The 22,646-nt window shown below is 37.6% G+C and overlaps 5 protein-coding genes across 8 annotated transcripts; 1 reads left to right on the forward strand and 4 right to left on the reverse strand.

Moving 5' to 3' along the window:
• Positions 1 to 341: 341 nt before the first annotated feature.
• Positions 342 to 3,910, reverse strand: LOC140784703 (uncharacterized). Of its 2 annotated transcripts, XM_073132232.1 has the most exons (8): positions 3,572 to 3,910; positions 3,429 to 3,497; positions 2,780 to 2,877; positions 1,919 to 2,045; positions 1,635 to 1,763; positions 1,328 to 1,520; positions 668 to 716; positions 342 to 578 (listed from the first exon to the last, which is right to left on the reverse strand). In XM_073132232.1, exons 1-5 carry the CDS (start codon positions 3,832 to 3,834, stop codon positions 1,730 to 1,732), a joined length of 591 nt encoding a protein of 196 aa, XP_072988333.1. In that variant the 5' UTR covers positions 3,835 to 3,910; the 3' UTR covers positions 342 to 578; positions 668 to 716; positions 1,328 to 1,520; positions 1,635 to 1,729. The 2 variants fall into 2 exon arrangements, 1 of the variants encoding a protein (XP_072988333.1); XR_012108305.1 differs by lacking the exons at positions 3,429 to 3,497; positions 3,572 to 3,910 and adding an exon at positions 2,606 to 2,703 and having other exon boundaries at positions 668 to 1,170; positions 1,635 to 2,045; positions 2,780 to 3,153.
• Positions 3,911 to 4,468: 558 nt separating this feature from the next.
• On the reverse strand, positions 4,469 to 9,305 carry LOC140785006 (peptidyl-prolyl cis-trans isomerase CYP21-4). The gene is made up of 8 exons (XM_073132682.1): positions 9,055 to 9,305; positions 8,501 to 8,689; positions 8,282 to 8,321; positions 8,008 to 8,058; positions 6,718 to 6,803; positions 5,582 to 5,719; positions 5,286 to 5,436; positions 4,469 to 4,977 (listed from the first exon to the last, which is right to left on the reverse strand). Exons 2-8 carry the CDS (start codon positions 8,650 to 8,652, stop codon positions 4,891 to 4,893), a joined length of 705 nt encoding a protein of 234 aa, XP_072988783.1. The 5' UTR covers positions 8,653 to 8,689; positions 9,055 to 9,305; the 3' UTR covers positions 4,469 to 4,890.
• A 1,398-nt stretch (positions 9,306 to 10,703) lies between these two features.
• LOC140785337 (pentatricopeptide repeat-containing protein At4g35130, chloroplastic) lies at positions 10,704 to 13,321 on the forward strand. The gene has a single exon (XM_073133202.1). It carries the CDS (start codon positions 10,902 to 10,904, stop codon positions 13,266 to 13,268), a length of 2,367 nt encoding a protein of 788 aa, XP_072989303.1. The 5' UTR covers positions 10,704 to 10,901; the 3' UTR covers positions 13,269 to 13,321.
• A 113-nt stretch (positions 13,322 to 13,434) lies between these two features.
• LOC140785339 (uncharacterized) lies at positions 13,435 to 15,232 on the reverse strand. 2 transcript variants are annotated; one of them, XM_073133204.1, is made up of 2 exons: positions 14,614 to 15,232; positions 13,435 to 13,994 (listed from the first exon to the last, which is right to left on the reverse strand). In XM_073133204.1, the coding sequence occupies exon 1, from the start codon at positions 15,122 to 15,124 to the stop codon at positions 14,654 to 14,656; it is 471 nt and encodes a 156-aa protein (XP_072989305.1). In that variant the 5' UTR covers positions 15,125 to 15,232; the 3' UTR covers positions 13,435 to 13,994; positions 14,614 to 14,653. The 2 variants fall into 2 exon arrangements, with proteins under 2 accessions (XP_072989305.1, XP_072989304.1); XM_073133203.1 differs by having other exon boundaries at positions 13,435 to 14,283.
• Positions 15,233 to 15,348: 116 nt separating this feature from the next.
• LOC140784759 (uncharacterized) lies at positions 15,349 to 17,338 on the reverse strand. 2 transcript variants are annotated; one of them, XM_073132300.1, is made up of 4 exons: positions 17,263 to 17,326; positions 17,096 to 17,147; positions 15,833 to 15,948; positions 15,349 to 15,757 (listed from the first exon to the last, which is right to left on the reverse strand). In XM_073132300.1, exons 3-4 carry the CDS (start codon positions 15,936 to 15,938, stop codon positions 15,615 to 15,617), a joined length of 249 nt encoding a protein of 82 aa, XP_072988401.1. In that variant the 5' UTR covers positions 15,939 to 15,948; positions 17,096 to 17,147; positions 17,263 to 17,326; the 3' UTR covers positions 15,349 to 15,614. The 2 variants fall into 2 exon arrangements, with proteins under 2 accessions (XP_072988401.1, XP_072988400.1); XM_073132299.1 differs by lacking the exon at positions 17,096 to 17,147 and having other exon boundaries at positions 17,263 to 17,338.
• Between the last annotated feature and the right edge of the window lie 5,308 nt (positions 17,339 to 22,646).

Below are 22,646 nucleotides of genomic sequence, written 5' to 3' on the forward strand. Positions count from 1 at the left end.
AATATAAAAAACAATTATAACGTATAACTTTATGCTTGGTTATTTATTTTAGTTATAGAATATGTCATTATGAAAATATAAAAAAATTATATAATTTAGAATAAGATAGTAATTTTATATTATAATTTTTTTTCTCATTTCTTTCATACTGAAAAGCACGTTCAACTTTTCAGTATTTTTTAAACATAAAATGCTGACGAATTAAACAGTTTATATTATTTTTTTAGCATTTTCATTTAAATATGTAAGGCTACAGTATTTCGTACTTATTTTGGTATTAAGTTTGAAAATGAAATCCATTTGAATAAGAGTAAAAAAAATATAAAAAAGTACCAGTCTGGTAAAAAAAAACTCGGGGTATATTACAAATTTTGTGATGGTTATAAAAAAAATGGTCATTGTTTTATGGGCTTGTTTCGAGTCTTTAGAAAAGAAGGCATAATAACATGGGATTTATCAAAATCCAACGTAGCTTCGGAAGCATTGAAATGTATCTCCAATTGGCGTGGATTAATTTGGTTAACAGCTGTATGCCTGCATTGAATTGGCAGCCAACCAGGGACTCGTACATATAACAACTGCAGCAATATATGCAAGGGGAGAACATCTGGTCAACATCACAAATCAACTTATAAGAGAATGGGACAAAAGATAAGAAATCACTCACTAGCCCTCCTCGAAGAGTTAAAAAGTATCAATTCCACTTATTCGGACACCTGTTATTTCAGCAAGAAGAAATGAGAAATGAATTGTAACATGAAGAGAGGCTGTGGGAAATGGAGCTACTACACTTGTCATTCATACAGACTAGATTTACATCATCGAAGTCATGTTGCTTTGTATGTAATTACCTGTAAAAATCGGAGGAAAAAGACAGATAAGGGTCCATGAAAGCATTGTAATCATTCAGACGGGGATGAAACACTATTTACATTGTCGTGAGTCACGACAAGGTCGCCTATTTATACCAACACTTGCAAAATATATCCTATATATATCATTAAAAGATGATACAGCCGAAACAAGACCGAAAGGTCTAATGTGTCACAAGATTGAAGAGAATAACGAACAAGTAATTGAAAATATTAGTAATGCAATTTCGTTTTGTAAGGCTTTCATGCATCCACTTGGTCCATGCCCACTTATCCCCTTCAAGTATAGGCCACACTTCTGTAAAGAAACAGAATAAGAACCAAATTTTCAATATGAAAAATACGTATGATAGACGTGATACCGAATGCTTGTAAGCACAGCAACTTCAAGTTCATGGATATAAAGTTATAGCTATTCAAGTTCCAGAAACTGAAGACAAGTGAGGAGAGCTAACCGTGCAAACTTGATGTATCTGGATTTCCATCAGGTTTCAGGTTCCAGAAAAGAATGGCTTCGCCCTTTTTCGATTTAACAGGAAGACCTCTCCTTCCACAAGATGATAGCTCACCAATCACCATACCAAGGTAAAGAATATATTTAGTTTAGCGCCAGGGAAAATAATTTAGCCACCTTTTTCAACATCTGAACTGTATTTATAGTACCCAAGAAACAAAAGGAATCATAATGGTTTCAGTGAGAAGCAACTCAAGTAGTCTAATATTAGATTACTAGTTATAGAAGTTTGAAAGGATGACACGCACAAGTACATGAGAAGATTTGCCATCCGCTGTCCTCCATTCTTGATGCTGTTTGTCAATGAGATAGTCATAGTGGAGTTGCATACCTCTCTCCACTTTTATAGTGAACAACCTGAAGTGCTTCCCCATGATCTGTAAGTGTAAGTACAACAAGAATTTTAGACTGTTAAATAGCAGACTGAATGGTAGGGCAAACCAGATCAATATATGGAGCACCATCAGCATAAAGAAGCGGCTAAGACATTAAAAAAAAAAGGTACTACGATAAGGAATACAGTCCCTGTTACCCTTTTTTCCCATGTTGCGCAACTCCTGTTACATGGAAATATTGCCGTCTAACATGTGTTTGAGAGATCAAACTTTTGCAGGTTGCATCTTCAACATTGACTAGTCCGATTTTAAAGCATTTAGTACCTATGAAGATATTTGTTGCCTTTATTTCTCAATGATTCAAGTAAGGCAGTTATATTAGCACATAAGATATGTTCCAAAAGCAGAAATTAAGAGCACTTCTAGACTGCTTTTAACTTCCTTACACGTTCTGCAGACCAATAATGAAAGTTCAATAGGACATTCTCTACAACATGCATAGACTATCATTATGAAGAAGCAAAATTTAAGCTTAAAATAACTTGTCCATGCAATATGCATATAAAGTTCAGTGGTAGCATTAAATTACGAATATCCAGGATCAGGTAGAACTGGAAACTGATTCTTGCTAGGATGCACAAAAGGAAACTGATGGTGCTTTGTCATAGAAAATAAAACTAATTTTAGAAATGAACTACTTTCAGTTGGCAATTTGTTCCAATTGGAAGACCTTCCTTTCCATATTAGAATTTTTCGCTTTGTGACCTCATTGAACTAGAAATATTTCTACTTGTTTTCAACGAACTAATTGAAATCTCTTCATAATTAACACCCATCTTATTAATTTCAGGACATAATCAAATGGAGCATCTCTAAGAGCATACCTATAGGCACAAAGGTGAAATCTGCAATCCTTTTCTCAATAGCACAAATTACTTTGTCCTGGCCTCTTTTTAGAAAACAGCTTAAGCTTGTGCGGAAACTGGATATAGCAGATCCTGGTGACAAAAAGCTCAAATCTAGCACTTAAGCGGAACGAATAGGAGAGGAATACAAACCTGCTGTTTCTTCCCCGCCCTCTACTTCTATCAATGACTGCAGACTTGACCAGCTGAGGCTTTGCAAGGTCAATAAGGCATTCACATTCCTCCCAAGACTGATTAAAAAAGAAAAAAAAAATGTATCTTTAGAATCATAAATATGATGTTTAAAGGCTCTCAACCTACGAGCCTGGAACATAAAGTGTAAGGGAACTAGCAACCACTTCGAAAAATATAAAGAGTCAGATAAACATAAAAACCAAACGAACTCAGATAACTCGTCACAGGATTTTATTTTACATAAGTACCTTTATTGCACCTTATAATGAAAAACACCAGCCTGACTGATAAGTGCAACGTGCTACCTTCTTTTCCAAAGTAGATCTCTACTATGGGAGATCACAACACATTGAAGGATTGTTTTGCGAACATAAAGAATATGAACTAAGTATCCATACTGAAACATGGTTTTCTTGCATCCCATGAAAAACTTACTCTTCCTGAGGAAATTTGTTCCTCAATCTAAGAAGTGCAATTAACATAAATTATATCCTTATTCTCTGATTAACTCATCCTAATTAAACTAATACTGTGGAAATCATTGTTGCATCAAAATAAAACAAAAAGGAAAGAGTAAGGGTTTTTGATCAAGAAGAGATTTCCAGACCAGGAAGTTATGGTACATGAATACCCTGGGCTCCCACTAGAGGACTTCTGACCGCGGAGAGGCTCATATCTGCATCAACGAGTCCAAGAAACCATAAGAAACGAAAAGCGCGATCTTTTCCAAAGAAACCAAGAGCCGCATACCTCCACTGCAATATCTGTTGGCGAGCACGGGGAAAATTGAAACAAAAGTAGATGGAGACGAGGGCAAGGAGCAGAAAAAGGACGACGGCGATGACGAGAAACGAGACGGAAACCAGAAAATACCAGAGGAATCGGGAGGAGACGATATCGCCGGATTCGCCTCGCGGGAGAGAAGAGGGATCTCCTCCTCGGGAGGAAACTAGAGTTGCGAGACTTCCTCGCCATTCTTGACTTCTGGGATCGGTGGGGTTTGGGTTCTCCATTTAGTTGGATCGGGTGTTTTTCTTCTTTCCTATCGGCTACTGGGGTTTCGTTTTGATTTTTAAAGTGAGGGGGGCGGGAGGGTCTCCCATCGCGATCGCGCGCAGGAAATCGGCGCAACAGTAGGGGTAATTATCCACCCAACACCCTACCTTTAAACGAATTTGCGGTTCAATTCCTGAAATTTTGTGGAGGACAACTTGTAAATTTTCTATAATACGGGGTGTTATCTACTAATGTGCCTGGACATATTTGGTAGTATCAAAATGGTTCCGATTATCTAATGGATAGTATGGGATTGATTCTGGTGCAGTGGCTTGAAAAGCTTTGTCTAACCTACTTGGTAAGTAGGTTATGGAGAATAGAGGGTGAAATGAATGGAAATTCTGGTCATTACAGAGAACCAGGCTCTTGACTAAGTAAACCAACAGAGAAGTCTAAGAGATGCCCTTCTCATTCATAGAACATAACGCCCATTTCTTAAGCAACTCTCTACTCATACTCAACTACCTTGAGATTTATTCAAACTTTCTAAAAACAAGTACTCAGTTATTGACTATTTCAAGAAACACAACAGATTCAGGTGAATATCTTAGGTGCAGTAATAAGTGCACATTATTTACTCAGAAAAGGCAATTAATCCACATTGCTTGCATTCTCATCAGGAACATGATGGAATGCATTCTTGCTTGCTCAATAATCGAACTTTCCAGAAGACATCAATTATTCATATGTTATAGAATTTTAGACCTAAGTTTGTGGAGATATGGAAATTTACAGGAAAAAGAACAACTATAGCACATTGGCGGAATTACAATACGTCCGGTTACTGGAGATGTACTAACAAAAAGCAGCAAAACTGACAGCCCATTGATAAACATACGTCAATGGGAAAAATAACTTCTGCGTAAGCCAAGATCAACCACCAAGCACCCTCTAACGGACTAAAATCTATGCCCGAGTGCTGCAAGGTAGAGTACAGTAGCACCATCAAACACAGCAGTGAAGTTTAAATGACGTCCCAAGAAATTCAACTATGGGCATAAAGGACATCTAGCTCAAAGCTCTTGTTTCAATATGATGTCATTGATCCCTATTAGGGACTTTGGCTGGTAATGCTCATCAGTATCTACCTCTTCAATTTCCTGGAGATTCAGAAATCAGACAATTCATAAGAGAACTCAATGCAATCTGAATTTTTTGACTATATTAGATAGAGCAATCTGGTGCAGGCAAAAAATATAACGAAGAAAGGGAGGACAATGCAACATCCTAGATTTATCGATCCAAAGAAAAAAGTACAAATTAAACTCATGCTAGGTGAAATAACTATATATTCATGAGAGAAAGTGTACTTATATTCGTGAAGGAAAATGTAAGTCATGTTAGCTATTAAAAATATATGTAAATGTCAGGAAGACGAATCTTGGACTGAATACAGCATTTAAATTACCTGTACAACATCCTCCCCTTTAATAACTCGTCCAAGCACAACAATCTTGTCATTCAAGTCAGGAATGGGTGCTGTGGTAATAAAGATATCAAATCCTTCACTATTCAATTTAGCCTTTGTTGTTCCAAACATAAATGCCTCATGCTTTGGGCTGCATAATCAGGTAGCAAAAGACAGATAAGAAACAAAAAACACAAGACAAGTATAGTAAATGTAATAGCGAGCAAGCACCACAATCTGATTTTTTGTAGGCAAAAGGAGAAAAATTAAGATAAATTAGCAGACAGTTAGATAACCTTATAGCAAGTTGGCCATGCGCTTTTCCCTTCACTATCCAATCTTCTGCAGCTCCAAGTCCTTGAGAATCACCTCCTTGAATTACATAGTTCTTAATTACATGTTGAAAGGGCATCCCTCGAAAATGTCCCTTTTGACTGCCATAAGATTTGTTTGTTTGTCAGATTAATGCTAAAAGAGGCATTAAAGAAGAGAACAGTAAAACAGAAAGTTACAAGTCACCAAACCTTTTCCAATAATTGAACTATACGAAAAAATATATGATCAACCTGTGTCATTTCTAAACTTGAAGTTTACTATTCAAGCACATGCACCTTATTATGTAACTGAATTCCATCCATTAAATCATCCATATCAGTCATGAGGCCTTCCTAGAAATATTTGCATTTCCTCATTTCCTACCACCAACTTGAAAGACCAACAGTTGGAAGCAAGGATCTTCACCAGAATTGCATGCCATTCACTTGTGGCATTTTGTCTTACAGGAATCCATCTCTCTGTTTTTCTTTTTATTTAACAGTGTCAGAGAAATCTCATATCAGTTAAGGACAAGGTAACATAAGGCATATTGGGAAGTATAAACAAGCAACAAAAATCTGCATAGGATGAGTTAATGTGTTCTTGAGATTGCATTGGGAGATCTACTAGAGATAGTGAAAGGCTTAGAGAAGGTTTATATTTCTGAGACCTCGGATATTATTGGAATAGCACCACACAACTCTTAATGAAGTGATGAATGAGAATTAACAGAGCCAGCTCATGGTAACTATGACAAGGCAAAATTATTACGGTAACTAAGAGTCGTATCCTTTTTCTTCTTTTTCATCTTATTCCTTTTCCTGCACTGATCATTATTTTTGCACTAATGCATAATTTTGCCAGACAATACCAACTTTCCCAAGGGAACTGTCTGCTGTGTTGGCAAAGCAACCGAGAGCATCATTTTGAGATTTATGGCCTTCAAACATTGATTACGTAATAATCAATCTGATTGAAAAACATGATTGAAAAGCTCTGAAAAAAGTTCTATAAGTACCAATATGAGGCCCAGTTGGACATAGCAACACCAGATACAAAAGGAAGAGTAACAAAAACATATAATCTAAAGGTTTTTGTGTTAGCTTCATGTACTCACCACAACTCAATGAATTTACCCACAACTTCAGGGGAAGCATCCTTGAAAAGTTCCATTGTTATTGAACCTTTGGCAGTCTCCAAAATCTATAGCAAAAAAGTAGTTAAACAAAAAAAATGCTTTATGAACATTAAAGATGTATTTACGGCTGTAAAAAATAATCGAGCCAGCTCGAGTTCGGCTTGCTAAAGCTTGATCAAGCTTGGCTCCAAATTGAGCCGGTTCAAGTTTGATTAGCTTAACAAGGCTCAAAATTAATTTTGAGCTGAGCTTGATCATACGCTAGCTCAATCAAATTCAGCTAGACAAGGCTCAAAAATAATAATTTAATATTTAAAAATTAGATAATATATAATACATATAATTAATATGAAACTTTAGATCAAAGATCTAAAGGCTCATAATATTACTTACTCTAGGGCAATATTTCTTAGCCATGTTATGATTGCAATAGAAGGAAATATTTATCCAGGTGTACATTAGATCATTTTTTTTACTACTTACTAGTTTAAATTTTTGTAATCTCTATGTTTTTGTAGTTCAAACTACGTGCATATAGATTGTTGAATCAAGTCTAATTGAAGCTTGATTTAGTTCAAGGCTTCAAGCCTGAATCAAACTTGATCCAGGCTTGATTTAGGCTTGAATCTTTAGTATAATTGATTGGCTCATTTAGGCTCAAGCTTGAAATTGGTTCTAAATTGAAATTGAATTAATTTGCGCTTGATTCTGAATTCAAGCTCAAAATTAATTCTGAATCAAGCTTGACCAGAGCTCGGCTTAATTACACCCCCAAATGTATTATTTATCTAATTGTAACAAAATAGAAAATCAGATATTAATGATAACAACACAAAAGCATTAAGCAGTGCAAATCTTATACATGCATGGAATAAGCGACTTGGATAAAAACATCCTGATATATTTTACAAATTTATAATAATAGGGCAGGTATTACACTGAGAAACAACATATCGTACTATATCTAGCACACTGAGAGTTGAGAACTCGTCCTTATTCATTGTTCTTTTCATCATGTTTCTACTTCTAGCATATAAGACTACATCCAAGAAAAAGCTATTTCACTCATCATGCATATCCATTATATTGCCACTGTGGCACATATGTCAAAATCTGAAAAGAAACTTATCATGAAATAGTCATTTTGATTAATCATATTCTGCGCAATTAAACAAGTGTAAAATACGTTATCAACAAAAAAGAAACCCAGATTGCATCTTAATGAAATCCACAAGCTACATAGAAGAAAATATACGTATACAAACTTACAGCATAACTAGGTAAATTGAGCTTGCTTGACTCCCCAGATGATTCTGATTGCTGTGACACATGAAAATACAACAAAAGGAATATGTAAACAATACCAAACTGGACTTGATATTGAACTATTAAATAAAAATTAGTGGCAAACTAAAACAGAAAGGAAAATTCAACCAGGACACTACTATGCATTTTACTGCTTTCCAAATTAAATATGCAATGCATGTCATAGTGGGATAATAATCAGAAAATGATAGTGCACTGGAAGATTCCGATGATGTACCTCAAAATTAGGCAAGTCTGTCCTTAGTTGATTGCTTGACCTAAAATAAAAGCTGGTAAGCTCTCATTGCCCAAATTAATGTTATACTATGTAAAAAAATAATGAGTTGGTAAAAGGTATGTAAACTAACTTTAAAACTGCATATTTATAAACAGAAATGGCAAACTAACTTTAAAGCATAATAAAGTGTGCAGCAATAACAGATACTAGATTACTAACCTATGGTGCCAGTGCCTGTATGTGGCATACAAAGATAAAACAGCCAAGATTATAACAATGTTCCAAGTGATGATAGTGGTAAGACTAATTCGAGTTGGCCCTTTCCTCCTTTTGCTTTGAATTAGCAAAGCCTGCGGTTTAATTCGTGCCATGTTGTCTTCCGCCTAACAATGACTTACGAAGGTTTCTCTGTCCGAAATTGCCAAATGAAAATCATATGATTAGGAGTTTGTCTGGTTCAAGAATATTGCAGTATTGCTAAATAATAATAACCTTTAGCTAATAAGAAGCACACCAACAATGATAATCTCGTGATAGTAAGCTTCAAATACACTCAACGGTAGAATCATTAAGAAAGCAAGATAACAAAACAAGAGGAAACAAATACAGATCTTCTCTGCATATCAAACTACAAGAGACTGTTGTTCTCAAATCCATGTATCAAGTCATCCAATACATATACAACTTAGATTTCACCTGCGAAGCAAAGATAGGCAAGATCTAGATGCCATCAGAATGGTAGAGACCAAATCGGCACAGAACTTAGAGATTACCTCGTAGTTTGACCTAGATATAGAGCCTTCACGGGCAAGAAAACAAGAATGAGACGACGGACGCCACGGCCTTGAAGGCGAACGCGAGAGAGATCGCGCGAGAAACGAGACTGGGAGGGATGGTCACCACGCGATCGACACTCGAGAATCTAGAAATGGGGACGAGAACCAAAAAAGGGACTTCTTAACCAGAATAGAAGCCCTAACACGAGTCTATATGAACTACAAGTAGAAATGAAATTAATGCAAGTACTTAGAATTTTCTATGTAACAGAAATTATAACTGCAAAAATAATCTGGGATAATTTTACTACTACCACTTTTTTCGTATAGACCTTCTTTATTTATTTATTTATTTATTTTATAACATATTAACTTTCTTTTTAATTAACTATTTACTTACTTTTTTGGTTAAAAAAATATCAAGTAAAAAAGAAGGTTAGGGTAAAATGGTCATGTAGAAAAAAAATTCCTAATATTGAATAAACATTAAATACTTAAAAATCTAGGTGTAATTAATCCAATAGTCTAACTGATACAAACTATATTTTTTATTTATAATACTTTTATCTTAACTAATATATTTACTGACAGCATTATTTGAAAAGTATACGAGAGACTATACTTTTCCTTCGAGAAGAGAGGAAAATTTTAGCAGTCAGAAATGGGTTGGTATGGACAATCAGAAAGCTTCTTAGAAAAATAGGTTGATATGAACCAATTATAGATAGGCATTGTATAGAGTGGTCAAGTTGGTATGGACATCAAGGATTGTATTGGATAATCGTCTAAGAATATTACAGGAGAAGATATATAACTTAGATGAGATTGTATTTTTAACGCTGTCGGTCAGTATTTTCCTTGTATCTAAATGGGTTCTAGTTATAAGAATAATAAAATTTGTATTAATGGAAATTTGTACATCTTGCCCTTATCTCTTTTGAAGGATGGAATTGTAATTTTATTTTTATTTTTCAGCACATTAATATCAGAAGTAATTTTTATTTTATATTATAACTTCTTATTATATAATAATAAGGAGTTATATTATAATAATTTTATTCTAGAATATAAATATTATTCATCAAAATTATATTTTATATTACACACTAACTTAATTATTAATTTACCCTTAATATCTATCTCATTAACCTGCTTAATATCAAATCAAAGATATTTATATATATTAATTTTATAAAAAATAAAAAATTCATTTTTTTACTTTATATTATATCAAAAATAATTATTGTACTTTATTTTAAAATATAAATGAATATAAAAATAATTATTTTACATAATTTTGAGAATAATAAAGAGAAATAGAATTGACCTTATTAAACTGGGCCTAAAAAATAAAATTAAAAAATAAAATGATCAATTAATATTTTACATTAATGCCATCAGGGGTGAGAGAGGGCGGATGTAAAAGGGACAATAGTTCTTAGTATAATTATCTATTTTCTGCTTCTAAATAGTATTAATTTTCTCGTCATTATACGTGCGAGAAGCGAACATCTAGAATGTGAAAGGGCGCCATGAGCAAATTAATTTCGAATTCATGAAGTGACAACCGGACGCGTGTAACATTTCGGACCACCTCTGTAGCCCTGTCCATTTGGATAGGAGAGAGAGGAAAAGGGGGAGTTAGATCCTCTGCAAGCGCGAGTGCAGCAACTGGGTAATATGGCGGATTGGAATTTGGAAATGGAAGCGAAGACCAAAAATATAACGACTGCAGAAAATTCCTGCGTCCGGGGATGATGCAGAAAACCCAATCCTAAGTAAAAGGACGATAATATCGGGGTCAGAGAACCCGCCATAAACTCATCCAATCTAAATTTCCACCAATGGCCACGGCATTTCTCAATAGCTTTTGCAACAACTCCAGCGACGCTTATCGAAGCACCACCCCCACCAAGGCCAAGGAGCCACCGCCCGGTCGGGAACCTCGCCTCCTCAAAGCGGGCGCTTCTTCCAAGCAAAACAATGCCTCCATCGCCCGAACTCTCCTCTCCTGTGTCGAAGCGGGGCGCATGGAGGACGCCCTCAACCTATTCGAGAAAACGACCAAACCAGACACATTTCTTTGGAACCTAATGATAAGAGGCTACACGAAAGCGGAATCCTACAACGAGGTCCTCGATTTCTACGACCGCATGCAAGCTGCAGGCGTGAGAGCCGACAACTTCACTTTCCCGTTGGTGATCAAATCTTGCACCGGCTTGGGTTCCTGGAAAGAAGGATCAAAAGCCCATGGAAAGCTGATTAAGCTGGGATTGGATTCGGATCTCTTCGTCTGCAACTCTCTTATTGCAATGTATGCGAAACTTGGGCTGATAGATGATGCTGAGAAGATGTTCGACGAAACGCCAGTAAAAGACAATGTTTCATGGAATTCACTGATCGATGGCTATGTTTCAAATGGGAAAGGACAGAGAGCTTTAATGTGCTTCAAGGACTTACTGGGAGTTCCAGGCATGAACCATGATAAGTTTGGGATTTTGGGTGCTCTCGCAGCTTGTTCTATGGAGTTGCTCTGCATGCAAGGGAAGCAAATCCACTGCCATGTGATAAGGCAAGGGCTTGAGACAGATATCAGAATAGCTACTTCGATTATTCATATGTACTGCAAATGCGGAGACATGGTTTCTGCAGAGAGAGTGTTTGCGACTATGTCTTCGAGAAATGTCGTGACTTGGAATTCTCTACTTGGTGGGTATGCTTTGAGCAAACAATCTGAAAATGCATTCGCTTGCTTGATCAAAATGCAAGTGGAGGAGACAGACCCTAATGAAGTCACTTTGCTGAATCTACTCCCTGCTTGTGCTCAAACAAAGAGCATAACTCATGGGAAGACCATCCATGGCCTGGCAATTAGGAAAGGATTCCTCCCTCATCTGGTTCTTGAGACTGCTTTGACTGATATGTATGGGAAATGTGGGGAAATGAAATCTGCAGAGCTCTTATTCGATCAGATGGATGGGAAGAGCTTGGTATCATGGAATGCCATGATTGCGGCTTACATACAGAATGAGAAGTACAGAGAAGCATTGGAATTGTTTGACAATTTACTGAGTGAGCATCTAGAACCAGATGTCTTCACTATCTCATGCATAATACCTGCATATGTTGAGCTAGAATCACTAAGACATGGAAAGCAAATACACAGCTTTATTCTGAGGTCAGGCTATGGGAGCAACACTGTGGTCCTGAACTCCATAATTTATATGTACTCACGGTGCGGTGATTTAAAGACCTCAAGAGAGGTATTCGACAGAATGATGTGTAAGGATATCATTTCATGGAACACCATTATTATGGGATATGGGATTCACGGGCACGGGGAGACTGCGCTTGAGATGTTTTTTGCTATGAAGGATAATGGACTGGAACCAAATGAGAGTACCTTCGTATCGGTATTGACTGCTTGCAGTGTATCTGGCTTGGTAGATGAAGGTTGGATGTGCTTCAACTCTATGCAACAAGAATATCACATCACTCCTCAAATTGAGCACTATGGATGCATTGTTGATATACTAGGCCGCAGTGGAGACCTAAAAAAGACAGTGGAGTTTATAGAGAATATGCCACTGGTTCCAGCAGCAAGGATATGGGGCTCTCTATTAACTGCAAGCAGAAACAGCAATAACATAGAACTAGCAGAGTTTGCAGCAGAACATATATTTGCACTGGAACATGATAATACTGGCTGCTATGTAATACTTTGCAGTTTGTATGCTGATGCTGGGAGGTGGGAGGATGTGGATAAGATGAGATCTCTAATGAAGGAAGAAGGCGTGAGAAAGACAACAGCTAGGAGCCTAGTTGAGCTTCATGGAAATACATGCAGTTTTATTAATGGGGACATGTCGCAATTTCAAAGTCATACTATTCATGAAGTGTCTGATATTCTATCAAGAAAGATAGGAGAAACTGCTTATGATCCAGAAACTGTGTTTAACCCAATTGATATTGCAGCAAAGAAAGCAAATATGGCTAATAGACATAGTGTAAGGCTCGCAGTTGTTTTCGGGCTAATATCCTCCACAATTGGAACACCTATCCTTGTCAGGAAGAATGTGAGAATATGCAATCGTTGCCACCACGCTTTAAAACTGATATCTAAATGTACAAGACGAGAGATCATTGTTGGTGATGAAAGTATTTATCATCACTTCCAGGATGGTTCTTGTTGTTGTGGTGATTATTGGTGATTCTGTTAGTACTTAGTAAAAGCATGATTATACGAAGACAGTATTTACATTCAGACCATCTGTAACTTCGCATCATTCTGGAAAAGTTATAGTCCTAATATTGATACACATTTTCAAGCCAAAAAGTGAAAAGAAAAGTCCCACTGACATAGTGAAGACTACATGATTATTAAAATGAGAGCATGCAAATTGTGATATTTCTATATCTTTTCTAGCCTGACAGTTTTGGTGTTCTGCTTGAGAAATAACATGTAAGCATGGAAGGAATAGTAGCCCCTTTTCTCGAGGTCATTACACACCAATTAGGGAGCCTTTTAGTTTGTAATGTCAAAAAAGGAAAATGTACAGGAGGTACTCAAGGATGAAATTTACATAATAGGCTGCTTAAAATTGTACAGTGATGATGAGAATAAGTGCACTCAAAAAATTCTCTCAAAACAACAATCTGAAATTTTATGCTGCCCATATCTCCAGTATTAAGATGCTAGAAGGCATACTCTGAAACTTACATATATCTGCCGAGTTACACTTCATTCTGAACCATACATCATGACCAAATCAAATGTTATACACTAGAAGGGTGAATATATAGTGATGTCATCACTACTGACAAATATGTTACTCATAGATATGTCATCACTGCTGACAAATATGTCCAGTGCAAATAGAATTTCGAAGACAATCAGTCAAATAGTGCCAAAGGTGAATACTCTGTCTCTTTCATTCCTAAGAGGGAAAAAAAGAGGCACCAAGAAAGTATAAGCAGGGTGCTGAACAGTGAAGGATTTTTAAGGTACTGTAACAACGACAAATTCTCCTGGAAAATAAGAGGCATTGGACAAAATCCCCGAATTTTATCTAGCTAGATTCGCCCCAGGCAGATGAAAACTTCTTCTTCTTAAAGCACTCTTCCTTCAGTTGATCCACAGTTGCTAGGACAGTTTGATTGATATGGGAAAATATTATAATTCAACCACTAACATCTTTTGTCATCGAGAACATTCTGTATTCATAGCTGCACAAGTATCATTTGCTATACTTATCATCAAAGTTAGCAGCAGGATTAGCATTGCAATCTTGCTTCAGTAATCCCCACCCTTATATCCATGAATTATCTAAGTTATTCATAGAAATATTGTTGATCATATTATTAGAACTAAGTATCAACTTGACTCCCTGACATCCAAAAGTTAAAAACTGATACTGATAGCCATCTTACTTTTGCAACTCTAGATAAACTATCGATGCATTTAAAATTATTCGAATGTTACAAAAGTACAAGCCTTATCTCAGATCAGGGAAACACAAGGTATATAGAACAAGAGAGAATTCAAGAAGATCTCACCAGAACCAATCTCTCGGCGTCATCTGGCAAATTTATTTTTTTATCTCCCACCTCTGGTCCGGTCCTGGGCCTCGGCCTCCGCCATCTTCTTGCTCGCCTCGACGAGCTTATCGACAGCCTTTTCCACGGCGTCTCGCCCACCAATTAGGAGGCGGGTGACGACCTCGGGATCGCGCTCGAACCGGGCCTCCTCGAACTCGCGCCGGGCGTTGTCGCGGAGCACATCGCGCCACGGCACGCCGCGGGCGTCCGGCCACGTGAAGAACCGCGTCGCGCGGAGGATGTCGCGGTAGAGACCCAGGACTTCGCGCCGCGTGCTCGTCAGCCGCCGCCGCGCCGCGATCTCGTCGTCCTCGTCGTCGGCGGTGTGCTTCTTCTTGTCCTTGACGAGGTGGCGATCGAGGAGCTCGTCGATGGTGTCGGGGCCCTCGTGGAGGGATCGGAGAGGGATTTTAGAGGAAGAGAAGAGGGATAGAGAACGAATTGGTCGAGAGAGGGAGCGAGAAGCCATAGCTCGTCCCCTCTTTAGGTTTCTCAGGGATGGAGATTTCAAAGAGTTGCATAAAGGGGCAGCGCTCGAAAAGACTCCACGGGTTGGCCCAAAAAAGCTTGGAGCCCAAACCTTATAAACCGAAGCCCTCTTTTATACATAACACCGGCAAAGAAAAAAGAGAGGAAAGAACCATTACATAACACAACATAACATTAGTAAGTACTAAGTCAACATTATACCAATTACTTGAAACGTTTCTTCGATTCACATCTTAAAAACAACTTTCAATTGTATAGTGTGCAATGCCAGCCAAAGCTGCCAAAGAGACAAGAAAATACATGGCATAGCAAAGGAATTAGTGACAGTGCGTTAAGCAACTGCTACCATCCTCAGCTGTTTATAAAAAATTCCAGTGTCTTTGAAATATTGGGGACTAACTCTCACATAACCAACTAACCAAGAGATAACTGGTCGGAAAGAATATATATGGTTAAGCAATTGTACTTCACTAACTGTGACCCATCATATCAAGCATCTCATCAAGTTCTTTCAGTCTCTGCAATCCTTCACTAATCAAAAACCGTATCTTCTGCTTATCATCCAAGTGCTGATTCTTCTCAATTTCATTTCTTATGCTCCGACTCAACTCGTCTGCGCATATCGACTATAGATCAGAAACAGCATCTGGAGTTACCAACGAAACCAGAAGGAGTTGAAAGAATTTACCGCGAGCATTAGTAGGTGCTCGGCGAGCAGTTCTTAATGCCTGTCTATAGAGCTTCAGTACACGTGCACGCAGGATGAAAGCTTGCAAATCCATATATTGAGCCATAGCTGATTTCCTGTAAAGGAGTCAAGCATATCATTGCACTCTGGTTGATGATTGAAGGAATAATGCATATCAGCATGAGCTCTACTTGTCTACAAAATGGAACACTAGGCTACCAATGTTTTTTCTTCTTCCAGAGGATAAATGCAGTCCAATAATATGCTGCATTTAAATATCTTGTATCTAAGATGATCACTTAGAGCATACTCCATCTGCTAGATTTTCTATCTAAAATAAGGAAGCGTCTAAAAAGGAGGTCATATAAAAAGTGGAAAGATAGAATAAAGAAAGGAAGTCCAAAATTAACATAGTAGAGCGATGCTGGCAAGTAAATTGTACAAGTCAAGTTCAGCATTGACCAAACATGAGATCTTCCCTGAGACTTGACTTGGGCATCCCAATTCAAAGATCTATTTGATCTCGGTAGGCTAGGAATCCTTCCGAGGTGATCAAGGTGCCATTCAATGGTAAAAAGATTCACTAACAAACAAAATGCTTGAATTCCGTTGTCTCCAATAGACTCATATATATAAGGAGTTTATTGTTATGGTAATAGATGTGGCAAAAGGAGACTAACTGCATCTACAAATACAGGTGGTGTAAGATCATCACTGTAGATCCAAATAGACAAAAGGAAGCAAAATATAGAAAAAAAGGAAGAAAATAAGAATTTCATCAAACTCTTAATGGCTATGAAATCTACTTATTAAAAGAACAAGGAGATGCCTGTTCCACTGAATTTATCTGGCAAATCACTTGACCAGCTAATATACCAACTACTTGCCACCAAGATACACAGCCGCCGAAAAATAGTCGTGGTTAAATACTTGATTATCATCGTTGTCGACATGAGATATACCAGAGCTGCTTTCACAATTTGTGATCTTTTTTACTATCCTGGAGAACAAACTTTATGACAAATACTTACCATTTAGTAATCCATTTCCTCTGTGAAGTACAACCACAAATTTAATTGTTACTTATGAGAAAGCCTCCATTTTAATCTTTTCATCAGTAATAAAGAGGTCCCAACAAAGCTCATGAAGCTACACAACCAATACAATGCATCACAGATCTTATTAAGAGAATTCTTTACCAGAAAGGAAAAGGATCTTACTAAAGAGACAGGAAAATTCTGAATTTAGTATATAGAAGCAGACCTCTTGTACTAAGATTACGGCAGAACTCTAACTGAAGCAAATCAACAAACAACTGGTGTGCGGACAACCAAAAAGAATAGACTGGGTCACTAAAAAGATTTAGCAGTTCCAAATAGCAAATTACTGTAGTTTGATAAGTAAACAAGACGTGCAAGTGTTAAGCGTACCTTAGCTAAGACGTTGAATAAAAAATCATCGAACTCCGTAACGGACTTAGTCTCTAAGTTCGAGAATATCGACGACGCCAACGTCTCTGAGTAACTTTATTTGCCTGGGCGGTGCTCTGGTTAGTTTTACATATCACCCCTTCATTATTAGTATTATTACAAAAAGAACCTCCACTTTCTAAGTTTTTGATGTATTTTTGCAAATAGACGCCCACTTAAACTAAGCTAACGCTGCTAACCCCAACTAATCATTACGATTGGGCCTGACATTTTTAATAGGCCCAAGATGTATAGAATTTTTTGCTTGTTGTCTCTTATCACAGTATATACGATTGCGAACAACAATTAGCACTACCGGATGAAAGACTAAATTGATTGAATTGCTTTACAAACATAGATTAGAGATCAAGTTAAGCCATTTTAACTATGGCCATGTCTTCTAATCACATACAAGAAAAATCCTAATAAAACCTACTTACAAACTGTACAAATGCAAACCAAAACCATGCCAATGCCATCCATCCTCACAGGAAACAGCAAGAGGACGGCTCTCAACTCTCAACTCTCAGCTCTCCTCAGGAATTGTTTGCAAAGCAGGCTGCCATTCTCCAAGCTGACACCTTTCACTCTCTCCCTTCTCTCTATGCCTCCTCTGGATGACATGCAGCAGCTCCTCCAAAGATTTTGGAGCTGCCACTTGATGACGAGTTGCAACATTCCTCTCCCTTTCGCCGCCAATGGATGCCACCATCTTCTTCAGCTCTCTCTTGCTCACCACAATCTTCACCCTCACCACTCCATTCTCTTCTTCCCGCGAGATCACCCGCGCTCCGTGGAGCTTCTCCATGGCCTCCATGGCTGTTTGCTGCTTCCTCTGCCTCTTGAGGAAGAACCATCTCCCCATGGCTAGCTTCAAGTGATCACCTTCCGGTACCTTTAAGACTATACATATATAGGAACGGATTAAGAGTAAACAAATTGGAGGAGTGACCTCCTCTCACATGGTCCTCCTTGATGAATCTTTGGAGGCTAACATGCCTACTTGTTCACGTAAAGAAAATGTATGAGACCTTATTAGATTCTAGCAATCCATAATAACCCCATCAAATCCAAGTGTCTATATATAATTAGAAAAATTAAGGCTAGTTATGCTGATCAATTAGGCTAAATTAGTGGCAAACTTAACATCCTAAGTAGTCGTAATGATCTCAAATTAGGGTCCAAGTTTTGGGCTATCCTTAATTTAGTGAGATGTAACATGGGGATGTGTGATTTGTGGGAGATTAATATTCTAATTTGTTTAGGTCCACACATAAACTAATGCTTGAGATTGCCGACTTCTACACATGGGAGAAGCGATTTTTGCGGAGAGGCACCAACCGAAATAATGGGAATCCAAAACGTGCCATGAAAAGCCACAGCACATGAGGCTGTCCGCGAATCGGAGTAGTGTATTTTAAAATAAGGCAAATCATAAGTCTATTTGATATGAAAATTAATTACAAAACATGTAGGGTGTTATTTGAAAGTTTCCATATACTAAATGTAAATTTACTAGAGCACCACGTGGCCCAGTCAACTCGTCCAATTGGGCTTCCTGGGCCAAGCCCGATAGATAGTTGATATGTTGATGTCAGCATGGCGTCAGGATGACGTAGCACTTTTGAAATGGGGATTAATAGAAGGCTACTTGTTTAACATATCTTTATATGACCATTAACAATCTCGTAGGTCTGCTGTGGTGGCGTGCTGCCTTCGTTTGTTTGAAAGCCTTTTAAAAATTTAAAAGGGGCGAATAATTGCGTATAAAGTAAGATAAAAGCCTCCTTAAGTATATATATATAATGAAAGGGTACAACATTTAGTACACCTAATTGCTCTACGCAGTGCTCTGTTCTTCTTGCTTTAATCTTTTGTCCTAATCTTGGCATAAAGAATAAATTCTTCCGCGCTTCCAAAATTTGCAAGATATAATTTGAATTCAAAAAACATTTATAGGAATCTGGTTCAATTGTTAGCACGAGTCGCCAAAACAGATCGAGATTTCATATTTAATTTTCTGCCAGACGAGCAATTTGTTTTAGGAGAAGGCTGTGAATTCTCGTACCAGCTTCAGGTAAAAGATGTTACAAGTTTGGCAGTATATAATAAATAGTAAGCAAAACATAACTCCAATCCCAAAACTTCACCACCACTGCAACACAAGTACTAAATCTACAAGGGCTACGTAGATTCAACTAGTGTTTGGATTTTTTTACTCTTGCCGCCTACGGCAGCCTGCCTTCTCTCCCCACCACCCACCCACCTCTTCAGTAAGTTCCTTCTCTCTCCTCTCTCCTCTCTCTCTTCTTTCCTCCCTCCCTCTGTACTGTCGCTCTTTCTCAATTATCATTCTCCGTCTCGCATCTTCGCTTTTATTCACGCCGTCGTCGTCCATCTAGCCGATATCCCCCCTCCCCTCGGCCTCCCGTGCAGAGGATCGAGAGTTGTGGCTCTCGCCTCAGTCCCTTCCTCGTCCTTCCATGTCGCTGTCGTTTGCGTCGACAATTGTGGATCTCGCCTGCCCTGCTTCTGCGCCGCCGCCATCTTGGGGGGCTGCCGTGGTCTTAGCTCATTTGCACAAGCTGCCACTGTCCTGGCCTGTCCTTCCTCCGCCTCACCTCATTGCATGCTCTGTCATTAACATCCTGGCCTTTTAGTTTTTTCATCTTTGCTTTATGAATACAAATGATCTGTTTCATGGATGTAATATGCGGATCTTTCTCTCCCACACTCCTCACTATTTTCCTTTCTTTCTATGCTATTTTGTTCTTGATTTCAGAAGATGCTTAAATGGAGTCTTCAATGGACTCTGTCACTAATGTGCATGTATTCCTAACTGTGCTTACTCTTTTGTTGAGTGCTCAGCACTTCAATGCTTGCTTTTAGAGCATCGCTCTCTCTCCTATTTATTATTATTTTTGAGACTTAGTTCTTAGGATTCTTATCTTATTTTCTCTCTTTTCTCATGTATTAAATTATAATGATTTGATTAAAGCTAATGATATAATCAGTCTATGAACTTACTTTATAAAACATACATAGGTACATAAAATAAGAACCCAAAGTAGACGTTATAAATCGCTTAAATATCTAAATTAAGAAGTAGATTCACGATCCAAGCTTGATTGACACTATTGTCATCACCTCACCGAGAAGTTTTAAAAGTTTAAGGTTTTATTTCTTCGTTTATTAGAAGGAGAAAATAATTGATACATGCTTCTAAAATCATTTCAAATATAGCGAGATATGGGATGATATTAGAAGGAATGCCCAGACTCAATAACACTAAAATCTCTAGATCAAGAAGGAAAGCGGATCGATGTCCAACCAATCCACCAATAATAAACTACATATGCATAAGATAATATATGAAATAGTATAGCAAAGCCAACAAAACATCCACCCTAAGTTAAAGGAAAAGGTCAACTTCTTTGTGAAACTAAGGCCTCCGATGGAGGATGCCTAAAAAAAATAGAGAACCTTCTAAAACGAAGTTTGAGGGAATAAAGAAAACTCTATTCTCCTTTTAAAATAAATGGAAGAGAAGAGGGGAAATCCAACCTCCCTCTCCTTCGCACTATGGGAAGGAGAGGGAGCAGGGAGATGAAAGAGAAAGAAAAAGAAAGTGAGAAACGAAGGAAGGAAAGGAGCTTAGGTAGGCTTAGTTCGAAAAGAAATTACAAAAAGAGAGAAGAAAAAATAAAATAAGAAAAAATAATTTTCAACAGCAGCGAGTGAGGAAAAAAAAATAAATTTACTCTGATTTTATGGAGGAAATAACATATTTGTCCTTTAAATTTGTTAATATATCACTAAAGACTATTTGTTTCTCTCATTCTTTCCTTTATTTTTTTTTTCTCTTTAAAAGTTTTAATCTAAATAAAGGAAAATTATGTTCTCCCGTGACTTTCTCTTCTTATCTCTTCTATTATTTCGATCCAATAGAGTGTATAAAGGTGTCACATAAGCAATTCGGAGTTACATTATTGAGGCACGCCGAGTAAATTCATAAAACAAACTAATCAATGCTATTTATTCTCTTTCAATTTTTCACCTATTAGTAATACATTGCTAAACTTCTATACATCAAAACATAAAAAAGAACAGCGGCTACTAGATTCCTCCTAGTAGCCCATAATAATCACAACAACAACAACAAAAGCAACATATTATGAATTCTCATATCTCCTCCGGGATGCTACGAAGCGCAGGCGTCCATCGAGCCTCCTGGTGACTCTTATTGGATTCAGCTTTCTTCATCCACTGCCTCCTTAAGGCATACAATAAATGCTCCAAAGACGGCGATAGCGTCGTGTGGCGTTCTCCTACATTGCCATTGCTTCGTCCTCGGCTTAGAGACGCAGCCATTTGTCTCAATTGCTGCTTGCTCATCACTATCTTCACCCTCACCACTCCATTCTCATCATCCCGGGCAATGATCCTGCCGCTGCCGCCGCAAGCTTGCTCAATGGCATCTGCTGTAGCCCTAATACTCGTCTGGATCCTGGGACACTTTGAGAGCTTCCTCCCATCTCTCCTGGTTGTTGAAATGTCCATGAATATCTGCTGGCCAATTTCTGCTCATCTTTTTGGATGACAAAGGGAGTTTGGTTTATATAGACATGAGCCAGCTCATTGACACCTATTGATTATTATTGCAATATGGGCAATCGAATCTATGGATAAAGAAATGAATTAAATTTTTTTGGTCATACAAATAGGAGGAATGTGAACTAAAAAAGTGTGGCCCTACATCACATGCTCTCCGAGATGAGAAATGCAAGTTAGCGATCTGGATTGGGTTGTCTTTTGCTTTAATTTTCCTACTATTTGATCAACTTTTGTCGTCAAAATTTTCTTTTAGAGGGTTTCAGAAATCAGGAGCCATGAAAGGCCCAGAATTATTGGACTAATGCAATTGTTAATATTACATAAAACTAGAGTTAGCCACCCCCCACACCGACTCCTCACATGGGAAGAGGGGGCGAATATCTCGCCGTCGTTATCAGCTCGGATAACGCGTAGGAATAAGATTTATCCAGGCCGAGTGAGGATTTTCTTTGCAAAGGTTGGGTACTTGGGAAACTCTAATTGCCTCTTAAAAGAATTACTACAAGATGAATTTTGGAGACTTTAAATAAGGTAAATGCTGCAATACTTATTCTCGTTCTTGTTATTAAGCGTACATATTTCTCTCTCTTTTTTATATTCTGTATCGATTTAAGGACTATAAAGTTATTAATAAAACTCAAAATAAATAAAGTTTTATTATTATTAAACAATCCCATTAAAAAGGGGAGTGCGAAAGAAAAAGCTATTTAAGAAACGACTAATAGGCGAGA

Source organism: Typha latifolia, chromosome 3 (genome assembly GCF_019914945.1).
Source record: "Typha latifolia isolate L0001 chromosome 3, TyphaL0001v2, whole genome shotgun sequence".
Taxonomy (NCBI): Eukaryota; Viridiplantae; Streptophyta; class Magnoliopsida; order Poales; family Typhaceae; genus Typha; species Typha latifolia.